Below are 18,866 nucleotides of genomic sequence, written 5' to 3'. Positions count from 1 at the left end.
GCTGGAGGCAATATTTGTTTTACGCATTTTTGCATAAACACTGATTGGTTAACTGTGATCTATAAAGATTCGACAAAGGGCGCATGTCAATTAATTTCTTCAGCCTAAACAAACACACAAAGAGAACGGCGGAGCTCATCGGAAGTCGTCATTTGGAAATACCCCAGATGGTTATAGTTTAATACTAAAAAAAGTATCCATGCAGTGAAAGCATTTTCTGATTTCGGATTGCGTCGATAATACGATTACTACTCCCTTGTTGTCATCCACGTTTTCTCGTATAACCCTACACTTGTGTATTTGTCGTCATTCACTTGATGCTCAGTTAATGAATTTATTACAGGTACAATTAGTGGTAGCGCCACTTAGATTACCTGACAAAGGTTCTCATTTGGCATTTATTGTGTCTGGGGCAATTATTCAATCTAAATCCAGGTTTGAAGTGAGGTGAAATGTGCGTTATGTAATATGCACGTGGCAGCCCAGCAAGAGATGAACGATCAGTTGATTTACTTTTTTTGGTAAATCAACGGATCGTTCCTAGTCATCAAATGATTAACAGAAAATACGTTGATTGATTAATCACTGTTATCTTGCACAGTTGATATGTCAAAAGTGAGTGTTTACATGTCTAGGTTTACTAAAACAAAGGGAATACACTCATATCATGGCGTGAAGTGCCGATGTAAAAACAACATACTTTGTTCAAAGGGTTAACTAATAATACGTTGATTGGTTGCTCATTGTTATCAAACTCAATGGATTTTTTAGGAACCGTGGACGTAATGAAAATAGTTGTCACGTGGCCTTTCTCAGCCAACCCTTGAGACTTGACACCTATGTGAAACACCTGAAACAATCCAAGTGATCAGTTGAGAAACGAACACTGGTTATAATATCCCGAAACGATATATATCTTTTAGAATATTTGATAGTTACAGAGACACGTGACATCGAATAAGTTATTTTGTATAGCTGCAGACGAGTGGGATATTATTCCTTTGTGTGGATATTCACGGATACATTCCTCGAACAAGGAAGCTGCCTATTTATACACATAAATTTGGTAAGTTGTAATTATGGTATTTGCATTTTGTTTTCCTTCATTTGAACCGATTCGTTCTTGTTTCTCTACGTCTTGGTTGGGAAATTCTTCAATGCGCGATAGACGTTGTTTTCACAGGTCATATCCTTTGTAAGCGTGTATAGATTACCGTCAATTTGTAAAATGTGATTCTCTCAGGCAATTTATAAAATGTGTAAATATTTCAGGCATTTTTACTAAAAAAATCTGTCCAGATTGATTAAGACGATCAAAAGGGCCTACAAACATCACAACAGATTGTTATGTAGGATTAGAAGCCAAACAACATAGAAATGTACTTTTCAACGTAACATTTTCAGTCTCTTGGTGATGACATTAAACATCAAAATGTTTGGAATTCGATATCATAATAATACAGATGGAAATGTGTTTCAGTCACTTTGTAAAATAACTGAATATTTAGACGTTTAATAAATATGTTACACATTTTGACAGTAAAAAAATATATACACACTATAAAAAAAGCAATGCTCAGGTGAAATATTTACTTTGTGTTGCAAGTCAAAATAGTGTAAACGAAAATCGCAAAATTACCAAGCAAGTGACTTATCAAAACTTCGTCACCATTACCGATGCTACCCACAAAGACACCTACATTTCCTTATTATCTCGAAAACTGTATTTCATTTTGTTGATCAATGTGACCATACGCTCTTATTACTACCGGTATCCATAAAAGTGACTAATGCGCTTACGAATGGCGCAACAGAGGTCGCGAGCTAGTCTAGATTTCTGCTCTACATCCGGGTACTCACTGGGAAAAAACAATAACAAAGGCAACAACCAGTCCCGGGGAATTGCGTTAGATCAGTGCCCCTTTAAGCTGACATGCCGTGATATAACTGGAATTCTGTTAAAAGCGGTGTTAAAACCAGTCGCTCACCCACTCACAACTGTGAAAATAAAGCTTATTGTTTGCTAGCATACATTGCTTGTTCTTTACGTCATCATTAACTCATATATTGTCTTCTGGTTAATGGTTTGTGCTCTTTATGGTCTTTCCATACATACTTTATAACATTTTATCGCTTGTTGTTCTATCCTCCATTTGAATACGCAATGTGGCCACTTTTTTTAGTCTTGCGTTCTGAATTCATTTATTTGACTTGGATAATCCAATTTTCTGTTTTACCTCATGTTTGTGAGTAATTGTTTGCTCGCATAAACTTTTAAAAAGGAAAAGTTTTTGAATTACATTATGCCTCCCGTTTCCTATTGTGTGTTTGCCACATCACTATGAAAGAAAATTACCGAATTTATGCATTGTTGTACCTTCTGCTGCATGAAGAAATCTGGTCAGGACCCAGTCCTCTCTGCCCTGATTGTTTGATACCCTGTTCTCTATCCTCGCAGTGACAACACAGAGACTCCCTTCCCCATCGAGACTGATGCTCTGTTGCGGTCTCCTACGCCATCCTTGCTGTCACATTTAGGGATGATCTCATCCCCACCTATGATGAAACCCTTTGCCCGGGCTTGCCACTACACCATCTCTGCCTTCTACGGCACTCCTCTACCCTGACTTGGAATCAGTAGTACCTCTGGCGCCTCCGATATCTTCAGCACCTGCATATCTCATCTCTTCCACGGCTCCTCCAGCGCCTGCCCTCCTCTCCTTGTCTGTGGCACCCCTGGTGCCTGGGTATCTCAACATTCCCTTGGCGTCCCCTTTGCCTCCACTCCTCTAATCATCTTTGGCTCTGTCGCCCCCTGCGTCTTTTTCAGGGTCCCTGATCATCATTAACTTTCTGATCGACGTCTCAACAGTACATTCTCCCATCCTTCCTTCCTGCAGTCCTTGTTTCAACAGACTGTGGCGCCTGCGGTGCCTCCCAAAACAGCACCTCTGGCACCAGCCACAGCGGTGCTGGCAGTGTCTCCTGCTATGCTGGCCCCACTAGAGGCCTCTGTGACTACTCACCTTACGGCTCCTCTCTTGTTGGTTCCGGTGCCTCTCCTACTCCGTCGTTCCCTTCCCGGGTACTGATGTCAACCCGAAATTCACGATTTGGTTCAACCCAACTTCTTTTCCACCCGACCACATGTTGACTGGCCTTCTTGCAGCTTTAGATGAGGACTTCGCAAAGCTCTCTCTCACTCTGTCATTCAAGGCACCTCGTTTTTGTCGAGATGACATACTAGTCCACTCTTTCAACATAGCTAATGGAGCTCACCTTGATGACCTGCATCGTCCAGATCTACCACAATTTGCATGCCAGATACCCGTCTTGCCTTTGTGGATTCGGAGCTCCGTTCATCACTCAAACCTCTCTTGACACTCACTTCCTCCTTCAGAGCTATCGACCAGTCCCAATGAATCAACCACCTGCAAACTGTAATGTCTTTCAAGCTCTGACAGATCAACCTTTTTGCAGAACCACTTCCAGGCCACTCTGGCGGGAATAACTGCTACCAGATGTCTTGGGTACTCTTGGGAATGGGATTCCTAATTCAAGAAATCTATCCTGCAACAATCATGGACCTCCCACCTCCGTCATTCCGTTCACCAGTACGCACAAAGGCGGGAAACTGGGCCGGTTTGGTCAAAACTGGATCATCCTAGAGGACCCGTTTGTTACCAACGTCTTCTGTCAGGAGTACTGTCTGCAGTTGTTACTACATTCACCTCTGACGTCTTCCCCACCGACAGTTGCATACTCCCCATATCAACATCAGTTTTTGTGTGATAGCGTCAACACCCAGTTTCGCAAGGAGGCTATAGAGGTTGTCCGCAAACCGGTCCAGACTCTACTCCCCCTTGTTTCTTGTCTCAAAGAAGGGCTCCAACAAATTAATGCATGATCCACAACCTCTCTATCTTCAATTGGCGATACCTGGAATGTCCTCCCTAGTCCCGGATGACAACACTGAGACTGCTCAAGGACAACAATCAACACAGACGATTCCCTGATCAGCCTTGACATACAGGATGCCTACCTGCATGTGCCCAGCGACAGGCGGTTCGTCAGGTTCTTTTTCAATGATATCCCATGACCATTATCGTTGGCTTTTCACACAGATCACCAAGCCTGTGGCCGCCTACCTGCACCTTGGGAACGCCAACTTCAAGTCCTACATAGACAACTGTCTCCCGAACCATTTGCCACAGGGATTTTGCCCTCCAACACTTCCATTAGCTGGGATGGATCGTCTACCAGATCAATTCGGAGCTGACTCTGTCCTTCTGTCTGCAGTTCATTGGCAGACTTTTTCTCACCCACCTGCGTCCTGCCCTGCATCAGCCTTGGAACTCTTTGCCAATGGCAGGTGCTCTGAGGTCTTCTCACCTCAGCTCCATACCCTGACTGCCAACTACTACTCCCACTGAGTGGCAGCTCCACCCTGACAAGTTCAGCATGATCTGCCAACACATGACTCCCCAACATTGAAAAGATTGACTCCCCCAACATCGATCTGTTCGCCACGTCCCAGAACTGCCAGCAGAACGACATCTCACCGGTGCCTGATCCGTTGGCAGTAGCAGTCGACGCCCTCAGTGTTCCCTGGGAAGGATTAAGCTCATAAGCTTTTCCGCCTCTAGGGTTCTTCAAAAGATCCATGCCACTCGGTACCTGACACTGACTTTGTTCATTGGCTGGAGAGAAGTTGGTTTGTCAACCTCCCAGACCTCACCAGAGACAACCCGGAAAGCTGCTTTTGGCGATCCGACATTGTCTCCACCAGCCACTACCTCCTTGACGTAGTCTTGAAAGAAATCACTAGCATCTACAGCTTTGGCCCCCTGGTGGTAGCCAAACAGGTCACCAATCCCCAACGCTGCTGATTCTCCGATACCCCAATCCAGGCCCATTGAACTCTCTGGTGTTTATCACCCCAGATAAGAGGGCTCTACTGTGTTCTGCATTCGCGGTTTTAGTTTTTGGCTACCTGACTCATTCTATTTCTGACACCTGTTCAGGTTCTCCTGTTGCATTTCTGCTCTCATATCCTTCTGACAGCAATGGTCTTGAATTTTCCGGTCATCACTTGGATGAGGTGCTGATTCATCATTGACCAGGGATTATTAAGGATCACATCTGAAGGTATGCCCATCTGCCATACCGTCGGATAAAGATGCATTAAGGAGTAATGCAGGATAAGTTAAAAAGTTTAGTAAAATATAAATATTTTTTTACATTTGTATATTTATCCTGCATAACTACATCTGAGGGCCCTCCCTTCGCTGCCTCCCCCCGAAGTTCAGGTTCAGCTGAAAATGAAGTTGTTCCAACCTGTTGTAAGGCAGACACATCACACAGCACCCACATGACCACGGCAGTGATGACGTCACATATCTGCACATCACTGCTTGTCACCTGGATGATAGCTAATTGTGTTTTTGGTTGTTCATTATTTGATGTGTTATTTGTGATTGTCTACCTTCTTCTGGTTGGTGTGTTCTCATTCTACTCATTTTGCGATAGCATTAATATTTTGCACATGTTAGTGTTTTTTTACCACAGTAATTTTACATGTGCTTTGTTGTTCCAATCTGCCATCTTGAATCTTTTACATGGTCATGTTCCTAGTTCATGTTCTTGGTAATTGTTTCTATTACCTTCTATCAACCAATTATTGGTTATGAAGGTGGATTTTTTAACTTTATTGTATAAAATATAATATCATAATCACAGTAAATGTTGGTTTTAAATCAGTATATTATCCCTTTGTTGGGTACATGTTGTGATTGCAACTTTAACATAAATACAGATTTATGCTCGCTCATTGCTCTGATTGTCAGGCAACTGTAGATGAAGGATCCACACCCCTGTAGTGTTTAGCCTTTTGTTTAGCGGTATGTTTACTAGCAGTATTACCGAGGTTATGTCCCTTGTACAATATTATGGGATAGCAAGTAAACGATCAAGCATGGTTACCGCTGTGTTGCGTTTTCTTCAACACGTTGTTCCATCTAACATCGAGTCCATCGACTCATATTAATTACATACAAGTTTACCAACTTGTAAACATCATATTGGCGACGAGCGATGGCAGATAATCAAGATGGTGAGGTTCGTCAACCGCCTGCGCCCGCGAGACCGGTGACTGTATCGTTACCAAGTTATCCTCCGTTTGACTGCAAGTCGGATGGGAAGTTAGTGAGGTGGAATAAGTGGCGCTCCCGATTGGAAAACAATGTGTTTGTCGGATATAACATCACAGATGACAGGCAAAAGAAAGCGTTGCTATTATCGTTTGCTGGGGACGATTTGAATGACATCCTTGATGCGATACCGGCAGGTGAATTAACCCCTATTGACAATGAGACACATTTTGGAAAGCTTGTCACGGCAATAACGAATCACTTCAATCCACAAGTTAATCTGGAATTCCAGAGATATTGCTTTCGTCAATTAAAACAGAATTCGGATTCAATTGATGAGTTTTATCATGAACTGAGACAGCATGCAAGCACATGTGATTTTGGTGATAGAATTGAAGAGGAGGTAAAATCTCAACTCATAGCTGGTTGCAAGTCGAACAAAGTTTGTGAGAAAGGCCTGAGTACCCCAGGCATGACATTGGCTGATTTGTTAACTCATGCCAGAACTCTAGAACTTACACATGAACACTCCAAACAAATTCAGTCATCCACTCAATCCCCAAATGTGAACACTCACCAGGCAAACGCCATGACCCATAAACACCATAAAAGAAAGCCACAGAAAACTTCTGATAACCATGATAACCATGAGAAGTCACAGAAACAGCAAACTTGTTTTAATTGTGGAAGTGCTTGGCCTCATAGTGGGGGTCAGAGAAACTGTCCTGCTTTTGGAAAAAAGTGTGTGAAATGTGGAAAATCAAATCATTTTGCCAATGCGTGTAAAGATGGACATACAAATGCACCACGTGGTCGAGGGCATTTGAAGAATGTTCGCATGGTTGATGACTGCGGGGAAGAGACTTCTGATGAAGATGAGTTTGTCTTTCTGTCACAAGGTGAGAAAACCAAATCTCCAAAGTTCACCATGAAGATTAATGGACAACCTGTTATCATGTTAGCAGATTCAGGTGCATCTATCAACACAATTTCAAAAACTGTGTACCAGTCCCTCCGACCTAAACCCAATCTACAAGAATGCAGAACAAAGGTGTTTCCTTATGGAAAGAAGGAACCAGTGCATGTGCTAGGACGTTTCACAGCCACAATTGCATCGAAGACCGCATCTGCTGAAGCGAAAATATGTGTCGTGTCTGACGTTGATGAGTGTTTGTTGAGTTGGCAAATGGCACAGGAACTTCATCTGCTAAAAATACATGAATCCGTGTATTCTTGCAAATCTGAAGATCTGATAACAGAATACAGTGATTTGTTCACGGGACTCGGCAAGCTGAAAGATGTGAAAGTACAGTTGCATATCGACAAAGATGTTCAACCAGTGGCTCAACAGTACAGACGTGTACCATTTCATGTCAGGAAGGACATAGAAACCCAGATCAAATCTGATTTGGAACGTGACGTCATTGAACGAGCTTCAGGTCCAACACCCTGGGTGTCTTCTTTAGTGGTAGTCCCTAAACCAAGTAGTCCTGGCAAGGTGAGAGTTTGTGTTGACATGAGATGTCCAAATACAGCCATAAAGCGAGAAAGACACAACTCACCAACACTGGAAGAACTCACAACTATTCTCACAGGGGCTAAAGTTTTTAGCAAACTTGACCTTAATCAGGGTTATAACCAGCTTGAATTGGTCGAAGAATCACCACTTTTGCCACACACCTTGGATTATTCAGGTACAAACGCTTGAATTTTGGAATCAACAGTGCTGCTGAAGTATTCCAAGAAACCATTAGACAAGCTGTCAGTGGTTTGAATGGTGTCATCAATATCAGTGACGACATTCTGGTCCATGGGGGTGATCAACAGTCACATGACACAAATCTTCATGCCTTGTTTGAACGTCTCCGTGAAATGGGACTAACTTTAAACAGTGACAAGTGTGTTTTCAACAAGCATTCCATTGAGTTTCTTGGACATGTGTTCGGTGCTGACGGCATAACACCAAGCCAGGCAAAACTGTCTGCAATACTAGATATGCCATCACCCAAGAATGTTTCGGAAGTGAGGAGCATGCTTGGAATGATGAACTTCTGTGGTGCTCGTCATGTTCCAAATTATGCGACACTCACATATGAACTCCGCCAGCTGACTCGCAAGGATGCTCAGTGGGACTGGACAGAGAAACACCAAACAGCCCTTGACAACCTGAAATCTGAACTGTGTAAAGCGACAACACTGAGTTTCTTTGATCCACAAAAACATACAGAGCTGTATGTTGACGCAAGCCCTGTTGGTTTGTGTGCAGTGCTTACTCAACCAGATTCAGATGGAAAACCCAAAGTGATTCAGTTTGCAAGCAGATCGCTCACACCCACAGAACAGAGGTACTCTCAAACTGAACGGGAAGCTTTGGCTGTCACTTGGTCTTGTGAACATTTTCACATATATGTGTTTGGATCAGTGTTTACCATATTCACCGATCATAAGCCATTAACTACACTGTTCGGGAACCCAAAGGCATTGTTACCTCCCAGAATTGAAAGATGGGTGATGAGGATTCAGCAATATCAATTCAAGATTGTCTACAGACCAGGAGCAGATAATCCGGCAGATTATCTAAGTAGACATCCAGTCCAGCAATCTGCAAGTCATAGAGAAGAGAAAATTGCTGAAGAATACATTAACTGTGTTGTTACCACAGCAATCCCTAAAACCATGACGACAGACCATGTTGCTAAGGCAACAAGGAATGACCCAGTATTACAAGCTGTTATTCAGGCCTTGAACACAGGCAACTGGAAGTCAAGCAATAATGTAGACAAGGTGTATGACTCTTTGTACAAGTGTCGTAATGAACTGTCTGTCGCCATGAACAATCAAATACTGTTGAAAGGTGCTCAAATTGTGTTGCCACCAAGCTTACACAGACAAGCTGTTGATCTAGCTCATGCTGGTCACCAGGGCATCGTGAAAACAGTTTCCCTGCTTCGTGAGAAGATATGGTTTCGTGGATTGCACAATATGGTGGAACATGTGGTTAAAAACTGCATGACATGTCAAATCAGAACTGATTTGCCAGCACGTGAACCCCTCAAAATGTCAGAATTGCCAGATGGACCATGGCAAGAGCTTAGTGCTGATTTCGGTCAGATATCAACTGGTGAATATCTGCTGGTGGTGCAAGATGAATATTCACGTTATGTCATTGTAGACATACTTAAGGGCATCTCTGGTCGCAATGTAATTCCAAGACTTGAGAAAATCTTTTCAGAGTTTGGGATACCACATCAGCTCAAGACGGACAACGGCCCACCATTTAATGGCTACGAGTTCAGTACATATGCAGAACACACTGGATTCAAACATCGGAAAATAACTCCATTATGGCCGCAAGCCAATGCAGAAACTGAACGCTTCGTGCGTACCATCAAAAAGTGCATTAAAGGTGCTATTGCACAAGGACAAAACTGGAAACAGGAATTGTGTCGATTCCTGTTGTCTTACCGGACAACACCACACATGTCAACAGGTGTTCCTCCAGCAACCGCCATGTTTAACAGAAATCTGCGAAATCGTCTGCCTAGTTTGTCCAAGTCATCAAAATCCAGAAACAGGAAAATGAGACAGAGAGACATGGCAGCTAAACATGCAATGAAGCAGTATGCTGACAGAAAGGCTTATGTCAAGCCACACAGTTTCAAGGAAGGGGATGCAGTTCTCCTGAAAGACACGTCAATGAGGAAGTCCAACACCCCATATGAGCCTGTGCCTTTAACAGTAACATCCACAAAAGGCTCGATGATCAGTGCAGAGTGTGGGGGGAGGAAGGTAACAAGAAACAGCAGTTTCTTTAAGAAGTCACCCCAACATCCTACTCACTCCAATATTCAGGACACAGTTGACACACCTGAATGTGATGGTCAACAAGTTCCAGTCAGTGACAATGAAGATCAAGCAGTGATTGATCCTATTGAACATGTTGAACCAAATGAACCTATGCGCAGATATCCAATAAGAGATCGAAGACCTCCGAGTAAATACAAGGACTTTTTCTTGTAAAGTGCAATGTGCAAATGTGTGCACATGTGAACTGAAGCCTGAACTGTGTTTGAAATTATGTGTTCAGTTAATTCATTAATTGAAAGCTGGATTATGTTTTAAGATCTAGTCAATAGTTATCAGTATTAGTACTTTCAGCAAAGAGACTATATTTGCAATAATGTGAAGATTTTCACAGGTATATTTTGTCTTGGCAATTTCATGTTGTCACAAGTTCTTGAAGTTAACTCATAGGTTAAACTAAGTCGTTTAGCCAGTCTAATTATTGATCCCTCAATAAGTATCCAAGGAGGGGAGAGGTTGTAGTGTTTAGCCTTTTGTTTAGTGGTATGTTTACTAGCAGTATTACCGAGGTTATGTCCCTTGTACAATATTATGGGATAGCAAGTAAACGATCAAGCATGGTTACCGCTGTGTTGCGTTTTCTTCAACACGTTGTTCCATCGAACATCGAGTCCATCGACTCATATTAATTACATACAAGTTTACCAACTTGTAAACATCATAACCCCTTGTGCTAAGACTGTACTAACTTGTGCTCAGCAGAGAGAAAGTGTTCTTTTTGCTCCCCCTTATCACTGCCGAGTTTCAACAAGTACCAGCAGGTGTCCTGAAAACATGTTGTCAGAATGTTGGGACTCTCAGGATTCCACTGAACTGAAGACCCCTGCTACCCACTAGAGATCCACCTTGGCTGGAAAGCCGATCACACTCACTCTACTGACTACTATGTCCCCTGTGCTGTCCTCAAGACCGAGATCCATAATGTCATGGATTCTCAGCACCTCCTGGTTTCCAGCAGATGCCTCTTCAGTCCCTGCCTACACCGTTTATGGAGCCTGCCTGGACACATGTTTTTATGCAGTCAATGCTTCAGCTGACATGGCTCCTCAGATCTACCCATAGTTTGCGCCTCAGATCTACCCGTAGGTTGCGCCTACACTTCAGCCAGCACCTACACTTCAGCCAGCGCCTACACTTCAGCCAGCGCCTACAGCTGTCCCAAAGGTCTGCTGTGCCTCCTGCACTTCTGATATATCCTCCAATACCTTAGCGAGGTCATGGGTCGGCGTCACATCAACATCCAGTTGTCCCAGAAGGCCATCGAGATTGTGCATGACCCGGGCATAACACCACGCTTCTACTCACCAATCTTCCTCGTCCTCAAGAAGGACACAGACAAGTTGACACAGAGGATGATACACAATCTTGCCATCTACACCGATCGATACCTAGAACGCCTGACATATTTCTGCATGACCATTTGAGACTGCTCAGGGCCAGAATCAATGCCAACCATTCCCTGATCAGTCTCAACCTGCAGGATGCGTACCTGTATGTACCGTATATGACCGCGTAGATAAGCCGAGGTGTTAACTTGACCATTGAAATACGAAAGAAAATTATATGACTCGCAGTTCAGCCGAACCAGGAAGTGAAAAGCAAAAAACACTGCTAAGTCGGACTGCAAGACATGAGCCGGTACTAGTAGATATTCAAAAATATAAGATGAAAAACGTAATTATATTGAAAAAGTCATTATTATTTCTAATAAAGATTTAACAAACCAGTCATCCACTTTCATAATGTGGGAAGCTGTTTCTCTTGTCTTTTTTTAATCTCATAATGATTGTTATATGTTGCCATCAACAACGAAGCGCCATTTTGTGAATCGGTGTATATAGAATTATGAACCCGTGATAAAATATATCAGCTAGAGCGAAGACTCGCAGTTTATGTTCAGCATCGAAAGCATGGAGTTTTCGTTTCAAACTCATGATGAGAATGTCAGTCAGTAAAAATATACCAACTTTTATACCCCCCTTTATACCACTATTATATGTTAATCCAATTGAATAAAATAAACTATGAACACATTGAATGGCCATCACTTACTCACAGGCTTCTCCAGTTTATTAAACCAATCTCTCGGAAACAAAGGAATTAAGCCCCTACTACCAACACGAACGCTATGCACCCACATCTTGAAAATGTTTGTGTAAACAACATGACAATATCAATTGGCCCGTTATTATCAGTATGTACTTATCCATCCCAGCAATTGCCGGTTCTTCAGATACAAATTCAGTGCTGTCCAACGTGGTCTAACGTGTAGTGCACATGGCACATAAACCACCTGGAGTTGGAGGTGCTCATCCTGTCAATATCACACTGGCAGGAGCACCTCTGGAACACCCAACTTGCCATCTCCACCGACAACATCATGGTGGTTTGGTGTCTACGAAACATGGTGAAAACACCCTCTCGCTCCTTGCTACGGAAGATGTTCCGATTTTTCTATCTGGTGGATCACGTGGGCCTGCAGTTCCTGGTTCAGCATATATCATGGTGTCAGAACATCTAAGCAGATGCTCTATCCAGGCAAGACACACCAGAACTTCCAGGTCCAGAACTTTCTACCTCCTGTACTTCTTCCCCCAGGGTGATACAGAAGATCAGGGCAACCAAGAGCGCCGCTCTGATTTTGATCGCGCCTTGCTGGCTGGACTGAAGATAGTTTGTGGACCTATAAATCTTGCAGAAAGAGATCCACTGAAACTACCAGAGTGTCTGAACCTCCTGATACATCCGCGCAGCCGGTTGCAACACACAGCACCAGGAAGGTTTTTGTGCATATCAAAAGAGCTTTAAGTGCTAAGGGTTATTCAGCAAGGGCAGCGGCAGTTTTGTGCCTAAGCATTGGCTTGGTAAGTCAGTTTTTAGACCTTAGCGTACACTTTTTCTATTGCTGGTCCTTTACCTTGGACTTAATAGGTTTTTGGGTTCCCAATCTTCGGTAATAGCTGTGCCTGCAGGGATATATTTGAGGGTTTTATGGATTACATCTTTAGGTATACCAACCTCCGTACCGTCCTATATGGATGCAGGATAATGCAGGATATCTAAATCTAAATATTTTTACATATGTATAATGATCCTGCATGACTGTCTAAAAGCCCACCCGTCGCAAAGCTGCCTCCCCACGATGTCTTCAGATGTTGCGGTCATCACTTCTGTGGTCATGTGGGTGCTGTGTTTTTCTTTTTCAGTTAGACCTCACACAGCTTCTGTTTTTCTTTCTAAAGATAGCAGTAAATGCATGGAGGAGTAATGCAGGATAAGTGTACAGACGTAAAAAATATACTGAACCAAATTAAAAACTTCACAATCCTAAAATTTTAACATTTTGACCAGTTATCATTGTGGGCCCGTATTGTGTATTTAGACAGTAATGGCCACGTATTGTCTTCCGATAACACCCGTTTTTGTGCAGGTGAATCGATCAAAATCATGTGCACAGCAGTGACAGCACTACAGTGGCAAAAGTGTTTTTTTACGTGCAACTGGTCATGTGGCCATAATACTGCACATGTTTTCAGCCATACTTGTTAGCACTCATTAACAAAAAAGAATAACACAAGAAAACAAAAGTCTTTACGGCCATTTGTCATGCCATGTCTTTCAAATGTGCAACATGAACGTGCCATTGGCTTGTTGCAGACGGGAACGTCCGTCCCTGAAGTTGCAGGGACGATGGGTTGTAGTTGACGGACTGTTTATGATTTACAGACACGTCTACAGCAAACGGGTACCACCACAGTAACTGATTTTTGACGGCTACATCAACCAGAAATGAACTGTTTAGGGGTAGACTGAGTGCGCAAACTGTTCGAAACCGCCTGAGAACTGCTCACCTTCAAGCACGACGGCCATACTGCGGGCCTATTCTGACGTCAAGGTCTCCCGACCTCAGTCCCATCGAACACGTCTGGGATGCTCTTGGCAGAAGTCTGCGCACTCTCCAGAACCAACCACAAAATTTGCAAGATCTTGGCACCATTTTGCAGCAACAATGGCGTTGTCTTCCTTATCATGTGTTCACAAGCATCACAAGGTCAATGCGGAAGCATTTTTGTGGCAGTTGTCAACGCACATGGTGGCCATACACATGGTTACCACTGTTAATTAAAATCCTTTTTGGGACATTAATGATTAAAAATTACCTTCTCTGATACATTTGTCCGTTGTATATCATATATGGGATTTCTTTTAAAAATGTGAAGTTTTTAATTTGACACAGTATATTTAGATTTTACTAATTCCTTGGGTGTTTTTTGGTCATATTCACTGTCACACTAGCTTGCTGCATACGACCATAAATTCTTCTATAACCTAAATCACAATGTCACAAATTTATCAGTAGTTGCTTCCAAAACCATGATAACAAGTCATTACATTATTTTGTTTACTTTTATCCAGTACTGGAAATAAAAATGTCAAAATGTAGACCCCACACTAATTTCGAACACTGAATTATCATTATTTTGGTTATATTGAACTGTGTCAGGAGTTATACGTTAATGTTTTATTGAACATGTCTCTTTCACTTGCCAGCAATGTCAATGAAAATTTACTTGCCTGAATGTTGGACACCATCTGTGAGTATGCTGAAGCTGCTGGCTGGAAGCCAGGCCAAGAAAGAAGACCACAACCCTGTTGAACAGCAGGGGCAGGCACAGAAGGAGGTGCCAACGCTGATATCAAAGATGTCAGAGGTGCCTGGGACAGCGGAGAAAGTGGAGGTGAAAGAAGGTGCTCAGCACCTTGGTAGGCAGAGGAGGCAGTGGAATACAGGCGAAGTTCCAAGTCCTCTAGATCCAAGCGCCTATCAAGGAGCCACTCACCTGTCCATTGTTCATACGGTTATCACTCATCAGTGGGACTGTGTATGTACCTCATTATGAGATGTCACCTGAGAGGGACAGACATCTGAGCTTCTCTCAGATACCTGACTGGATGGCCGACCAAATTGCTGCGGTAGTGCCTTCTTCAGGTGCGAGAGTTGACAAGAACGACACCATATGGTCACAGCCCACCTCCATTCCTCCAGATCCTATGCTCAAGGATACAGTCACTGCGCTGGCTCTGCTCTCACTCATTGCAGGTTCAAGAAGAAGGACTGCCCCATCCATGCCTTTGAGGTGGCAGACATTGCTCTTGATTTGGACAAGGACCTACTTTGAATGATGGGGTCCTCGAAGCTGACCACTCAGGTCAGATCACCGATACCCGGATGGCGTTCAGTGAGACAGAGACAGAGACAGTTCTGATCTTCCTTCCACAGATATATTATTATATATATATATATTATATAATATTGGTATGATATCATATTTTATGATTGTCTATGTTTGCAATATGTTTTGAATGTTTGATGTAAAAAGAGTGGATTTTGATTTGTATAATTGTTGAAATGTTACACATTGTATTTTATTTGAAATGTGAATACAGATTTAAATAATAAAAAAATAAATTTTCAACAATCATTATCCAGAGCCTCTGCCATTCTTCTGATTGAAAACCTTGAGACTGCTCAGGACCATAATCAATGCCAATGATTCCCTGATCAGTATTGAGCTGCAGGATGCGTACCTGCATGTACCTATCCATCCCAGCGATCACCGATTCCTCAGATTCCAATTCAGTGCTGTCCACTACCAATGGGTGATCCTCCCATTTGGCACTTCAGAGCGACCCTGTGGCTATTTACCCGCATTACCAAGCCAGTGGCCACCTGCCTCCACCTGAGGAACATTCGGTTCGAATCCTACATAGATGAGTGTCTTCTGAAAAAAACGGATTCATTAACCTTGCTCCTTTACTGGGATTTTACCAGGCACTTCTGTTGGAATGGATGGTCAACGAGTTGAAGTCACCCCATTATTCAGACTTCCAAGTCTTTTTGGGGCAGCAGGTCGCTGCTACTAAGCACCATTGATGCCTCCACATATTCAGAGCCGGCCTTGCGACCCCTCTGGTGTCACCTATGACAAGGAGGCTACATGCTACAGGCATAGTCTCGGTACGTCAGTTTTAGATTTTTATCTCTAAAATATCTCTATCTTCTATGACTGCATCGATACCTGGATTTCACGCATACCTAACTCCCTCTCTCCCTGTCAACAGGAACAGTCGTTGAACGCTGGACTTCGCCTTCACTGATTGGCTGAGGGTTTTTGGAGAGTTTTTTTTATTGAAGATCACTTCTGAAGATATGCCTTCCACCAATCCGTCGGATTCAGATGCAGGATAAGTTTAAAAATCTAGTAAACTCCTAGATATTTTTTATATTTGTATGCTTATCCTGCATCACATCTAAAGTGGCCCACTCTTAGCAGAGCTGCCTCTGGACAATGCCTTCACACAATGCCTTCAGATGTTCCGGTTTTAGCAGTAATGTGCTGATCCATGACATCATCACGTCCGTGGTCACTTTGGAGCTGTGTGATGGGGTTGGTCTCTCAGCTTGTTGAAACAACCTCTTCTTCAACAAGACCTCACACTCTCTTCCTCTCTGTCAGAGATGGCAGGTGCATTAAGGAGTAATACAGGATAAGTAGACAAATATTAAAATATCCAGAAAGTTCCAGTAAGTTCCAGTAATGAAAAAATTGGTGTTGGTCAATGGTAATGTAACACTGTTGCTCTATGAAACATGTACAGGAATGTTCTTTACTAGGTTATGCAGGTGTGTGGTTCTGGTGTACAGTATAGAGACCAAAAGATCAAACATCGCAAAGAAACATCAAGTCAGAAGTTGCTGAACTGCAAGATCAGAAACTTCTGACTTGACGTTGATCAGAAGTTGCCGAATTGCAAGGTCAGATACCTGTGAAGATTCAGGGTAGAATAGGTCTTCATGCTTGCCGTAAAAGGTGACTATGCTTGTTGTAATAGGCGACTAACAGGATCGGGTGGTCTGGCTCGCTGACTTTGTTGATGCATGTCATCGATCCAAATTGTGTGGATCGATGCTTATGATGTCATTCACTAGATTGTCTGGTCCAGACTCAATTATTTACAGACCGCCATCATGTAGCTGGAATATTGCTGAGTGTGGCATTAAACAAACAAACAGACAGGTGCAAGATGAGATGTAACACTAAATTATGGAAAGGATCACTCAATGACATTTTACTATGTTGTGCAAGACATGGAGAAACAGGCCAATAAATGACCTTAATTCATTCTGAGGGAAGAAATGAATGGTGTTATACATGACTGTGTATACTATATAATTGTCAAAAGACTGCAGACTGTGAATTTCGTCAATTCTGGACCAGAGACCCATTCCACAAAGCAATCATAAGGTGAAGACAATTGTTACTCCCATCCTTTAACAAAGATTTATGACAGCAGTTGTACAGCTGTGATCACGTTGTGGAACGGGGCCCATATGATGAGAAGTCAGGTTTATATTTGTGGCTGTGATGCTTAAAAAGATCCAAGTATTCTGAACCATTAATATGTTCAGCTTAATCATCATTCAGTGAAGATTGCTGAACATGATTTCTTACAAAGATATTGACTTGAATTAGAGTTAGAAACAATTACACCTATTTTTTATGATTTGTGTATTCCAAAATACCTGCCAATAAAGCCAAGGTAGATAAATGTGGTAAACCAACATTTCATATTTTACACTTGTCAGTTGGACCAAATCTGTTTTTAGATGACTGGTCCAGAATAATGTTTCTTGACTTCTGTCTTATGAACTAGTGTACTTACTGAACCGTCAGTTGGACCAAATCTGTTTTTAGATGACTGGTCCAGAATAATGTTTCTTGACTTCTGTCTTATGAACTAGTGTACTTACTGAACCCTGATAATTGATGCAAGCACAAGAAATGGGGATATTACAACAAGTAATTCAATTGATGTAGAAATAACTGCCCATGCCATTGATAAAGTTTATTTATTTGGTAAACATCTTTTTTGTCTAGACAATATTGACCTGTATGAAATCAAAATCTGGTATTATATCTTCATTATGCATTGTTATGATAAAGTGTCATGTGCATTGTCAGTTCATTATCCTTGCTGATACCAGAAATCTTCAAAAACATGTAAATTCTGCTTTTTTTTACCAACAAAAGCTTTAGATTTATTGAGTAATTTTATCCAAAGGTTGTGATTACTCAGAAAATAATAAAGATTCTTGGCATTATTTCCCAAATGCTGAGCTGCATGCGTAGTCATTTGTATCGGCATCAATCAACTGAATTCATTTGAAAGTGATCCTCATTGTACGTGTTTGATGATTAAATGTTGAGCATTGACCAAACAGCACTGATTCACAGCCTATGAACCTTTGAATAGAAACACAAAGATGAAAGTGGGTGGTAAGTGAAAACTTACCATGGCTTAAGAATGGGATATGGCAGGTTTGATCATGTAATTTCATGCTGTCAGGCACAGTATAATGGGTCTTCACCTTCATGCAAACGCATCTATATTTTTTTCCAGCATGTACGTCGTACTGGCTGGGTACAGAAAAAAGTTGCTGTTGGAGGGGGTCCTGAGAGTGTTGCTGACCACATGTACAGAATGGCTGTGCTGTCTTTCCTTGTAGACCCTGGGGCAGGATTAGATAAACACAGGTTACATCACTTTAATATCATTTGACAACAGTAAGAAGTTTATAATTATTTATCATCCTACAGTTTGAAATGATAAGCGTGTAACTAATCATGCTGATTAGGTCAGTGATCATGATCTGTACTTATGTGTTTTCAGATTTGCGGCTCTTACTGAGAATTTGATGCCCAGACATTTCATTTGTGATCATAAGCCGTACATTTTAAATGTTACTAGTTTCAATAACACATGTAAATATGAATACAAATTATGTTTATC

The 18,866-nt window shown here is 42.2% G+C and overlaps 1 protein-coding gene across 3 annotated transcripts in view; it reads left to right on the top strand.

Moving 5' to 3' along the window:
* The window catches only part of LOC139478087 (5'-deoxynucleotidase HDDC2-like), an 87,522-nt gene that overhangs the window by 3,659 nt on the left and 64,997 nt on the right, over nt 1–18,866 (top strand). For all 3 annotated transcript variants that reach the window (XM_071260415.1, XM_071260420.1, XM_071260413.1), the window contains exon 2: nt 18,477–18,610. In XM_071260415.1, coding sequence (XP_071116516.1) covers nt 18,477–18,610 — 134 coding nt within the window. The remainder of the gene's footprint in view (nt 1–18,476; nt 18,611–18,866) is intronic.

Source organism: Haliotis cracherodii, unplaced genomic scaffold (genome assembly GCF_022045235.1).
Source record: "Haliotis cracherodii isolate W230 unplaced genomic scaffold, xgHalCrac1.p SCAF_1, whole genome shotgun sequence".
Lineage (NCBI taxonomy): Eukaryota > Metazoa > Mollusca > Gastropoda > Lepetellida > Haliotidae > Haliotis > Haliotis cracherodii.
Note: the sequence above shows the minus strand (reverse complement) of the source record. Positions and strands in the feature narration are given on the sequence as shown.